The sequence below is a fragment of the Chenopodium quinoa genome, unplaced genomic scaffold, assembly GCF_001683475.1.
Source record: "Chenopodium quinoa cultivar QQ74 unplaced genomic scaffold, ASM168347v1, whole genome shotgun sequence".
Lineage (NCBI taxonomy): Eukaryota > Viridiplantae > Streptophyta > Magnoliopsida > Caryophyllales > Amaranthaceae > Chenopodium > Chenopodium quinoa.
Genome location: NW_018743506.1, coordinates 7,599 through 10,688, shown reverse-complemented (window position 1 = coordinate 10,688; position 3,090 = coordinate 7,599). Strand labels below are relative to the sequence as shown.

The 3,090-nt window shown below is 35.4% G+C and overlaps 1 protein-coding gene across 1 annotated transcript; it reads left to right on the top strand.

The window, feature by feature from the left end:
• The first annotated feature begins 780 nt into the window (after nucleotides 1–780).
• LOC110739585 (calcium/calmodulin-regulated receptor-like kinase 1) lies at nucleotides 781–2,221 on the top strand. Its single transcript, XM_021920042.1, has 3 exons — nucleotides 781–1,117; nucleotides 1,740–1,893; nucleotides 2,066–2,221. Exons 1-3 carry the CDS (start codon nucleotides 954–956, stop codon nucleotides 2,198–2,200), a joined length of 453 nt encoding a protein of 150 aa, XP_021775734.1. The 5' UTR covers nucleotides 781–953; the 3' UTR covers nucleotides 2,201–2,221.
• The last annotated feature ends 869 nt before the right edge of the window (nucleotides 2,222–3,090 follow it).

Below are 3,090 nucleotides of genomic sequence, written 5' to 3'. Positions count from 1 at the left end.
GTTTGTTTATATGGTTTTGGTTTGAATTCTGTGTTATTGCATATTTGCGTTGTTGTGTTTATTATGTAAATGCTTGTGTCGTGTATATATCATTGTGGGATTTGTTAAGACATTACAATGGCTACCTAGTCGCGAACTCGAGCTTGAAGATTCTTGAGAGGTTTGGGGGCGTTTATATCCATAATCCATTCCTTTGATAGCTGTATATATTCATGTGGTCGAAAGCCTTGGGTCCTATAGGCTATAGCCCCTGTGAGCTGTAGTATGTGAAAGGGGATAATGGAAAGAAGCTAGAAATGGTAGATTGTGCATAAAAGTTTGTTTACAAATCTAAGATTGCAGCGTATATAATATAGGTTAGAGGTGTAATTAACACTGGAAGAATAGGTTTAGTTGAGCCTTGATTAGGCATACATCCCTGTCCTGTATTTTGCTAACAAGACATTGTTGATTTTTCGGGGGGTTTGAACCGGTGGGGAATGCGTATTTTCGCCTAGTGATTACTTATAGTCATTTCAATTGAAGATACTTATTTTTTGGTGTTTAGAGAGACATAAAGAGCAATGATATAAATCGAAATGATGACCGGATTACGGAATGCACATTGTGGATTTGTGGTACAATCGTATAAGTGTTGTGATATGTTTTGTTGATGATGTTATCAGGGAGATGATTTGTGTGTTAGCTGCTACTACATTGACAGTGAGCTCAATGCTTATGCCATATCTTCTGCTCAGGTCAACTGCTTAGCTTGCTTATCTATTTTTATACAACTATTTTACAAATACACAAAGGAAGTACGGAATTATGTTGAGTACATTTGATAATTCAGTTCCATGGAAAGTCGAAAAACCTTTAAACTGTTGCCATGCTTCGGTGATTGTAAGTTGTAATTGCTCTGTGTAAATGGATCATTTGGTAAAAAAAAAAATAAAAAAAAATAAGTTGTTTGGATGAACTATTTTAATGTTAATTTGTTTTATAAAATGAGCGTTACCCTTGGCCCTGAATCTCCAAGACGATATAGAAAAAGTGTCAGTGGGATGTCTTTGTGGCTTGACGACTTTAAGAGAAGTAATGTTGTTTCTGTATCTGGTATACTTGAGTTTGCTTACAGGTTTGCTTTCTGAAATTTACTTAAGTTTTTAGTGACAATGTTAACATTATTCCGTTGAGACATTAAAAATAAGGAATTGGCAATCCTCTTTATGTGATCATAGGGACAAAACCAAATTGGGTAGTGAAGATGAGAAATCTTATCAGTCCGATTAGTGCCATTTTTATAGATTGATCAATGGATTTTGTAAATGTTGCTAACAAATCAATTATGTTTCATAACTTGATGCTTGAATCTTGGTGTTAGATTTTATTACATATATGCTGCTGTTTTGATTCTTTGTAATTTACGTGAGAATCGTAAAAGGAGGTATTAATTGCTTTCTTATGGTAATAAATAATTGTCGTAGCAGACCTCATTACAGCTTATAATGTCATATTACTGTGTTTGGCTGGTGTCATTGCTTTGCTAAGAATGTATAATTCAAGTATAATTTACATCTTAATATGATTTTTGGTCTCAGTATCTCAAGTGCTCTCTTTCTCCACCCTCTTTGTCATATCCTTGTTGGAGAGTAATTTCTTGCAGATTCAAATCATGGTGAAACTACTGATATGAACAGAACTGTGATTGCACTTTACTTGATGACTATAAGAGTATAAGCTGGCTACTTCTTTTGCAGGGATTTGCAGAAGGCGACTCAGAATTTCACAACATTGGTTGGCCAGGGTGCATATGGTCCTGTGTACAAAGCTCAGATGTCAACTGGTGAAATAGTTGCTATGAAGGTGATGGCAACTGATTCAAAGCAAGGGGAGCGAGAATTTGAAACAGAGGTAATGTCATATTTTAATCAGTGCAACTTCTTAGCGGCAATATAATCTATACCAAGGTTCATCCTTAGATGTCCTGTGTGGTAGACAAGTTGCTGTCTCTTTTTGTGTTGTAGTTATTGTGCTGATTGATTCTTGATCTCACCTTCTTTTATTGCATGCTCTTGTTTCTCAGGTTAAGCTGTTAGGAAGGTTGCATCACAGGAACCTCTTGAATTTGCTTGGATATTGTACAGAGAAGGGAAAAAACATGCTTATATATGCGTATATGAGCAATGGCAGCCTAGCTTCCCATTTATACAGTAAGTGAACAAATTATATCTTCAGCATTTATGCGAGCCTAGGTTAATGTAGAAATAAGAGTGTTCCAGCCCTTCTAGGTGTCATTGCAATGATATGAAATAATCAGATTTAACCAACTTCTTTTCCAGGAAAATTAATTACTGTGCATGTAAATGGATACATTGAGATATGTTGAAAAGTTACGATATTTGATTTTCATCTGTGGATTGACTGAAGAACATCAATGATTAAACTACCTTGCAAACCTAGTTTTGTGAACCTTTCTTACGTTGGAGCCTGCAAATTGACAGGTTTCCTCATTTTTCAGCTTAAGTGATCCCATTGCAAGGATAATTGCAATTGGGGCTTCCATGCATGCAACTATGCAAGCTTAATTAGGAAGAGGTTCTTCTGTTAAAAGTGGCTCTATAGGAAGTTCTTGTCGCTTGAACTTCTTGTTCAGCATCCCTAATTGGTATCATCCTGTTCAGACCAGTGACACCAGTCCCATTAACAAAATCTATAGTTGTCTGAATAAGATTTTGTTTCCCTTATCATCTATTAATCAAACTTTGATTTTTCCTTTTCTTATGATCTTCTAGAGCGTAATTTTTATTGCTATTCGCGAGAAGTGATGGAGGGTAGTATCCGAATTGGGTTGAAATTTGTTGTGAAATAGAACTACAGGACTTGAATTACAATCTTGGGTTGATTATTCTAGTTTTAGGTGAGCTGTATCTTAGAATTTTACTACAATTAAATAGATTCTACGAATGCTCATTTGGACCCTTTTCTTTTGATTTTAGCATGGTGGCATTTTGAGATATTTGGGGAACTAAATTCTCTGCTTTGCAACTTATATACTGTTATAGCTGGACGATAAACTGAATGAATTGTAGTAGCGTAATAATAAGTTTG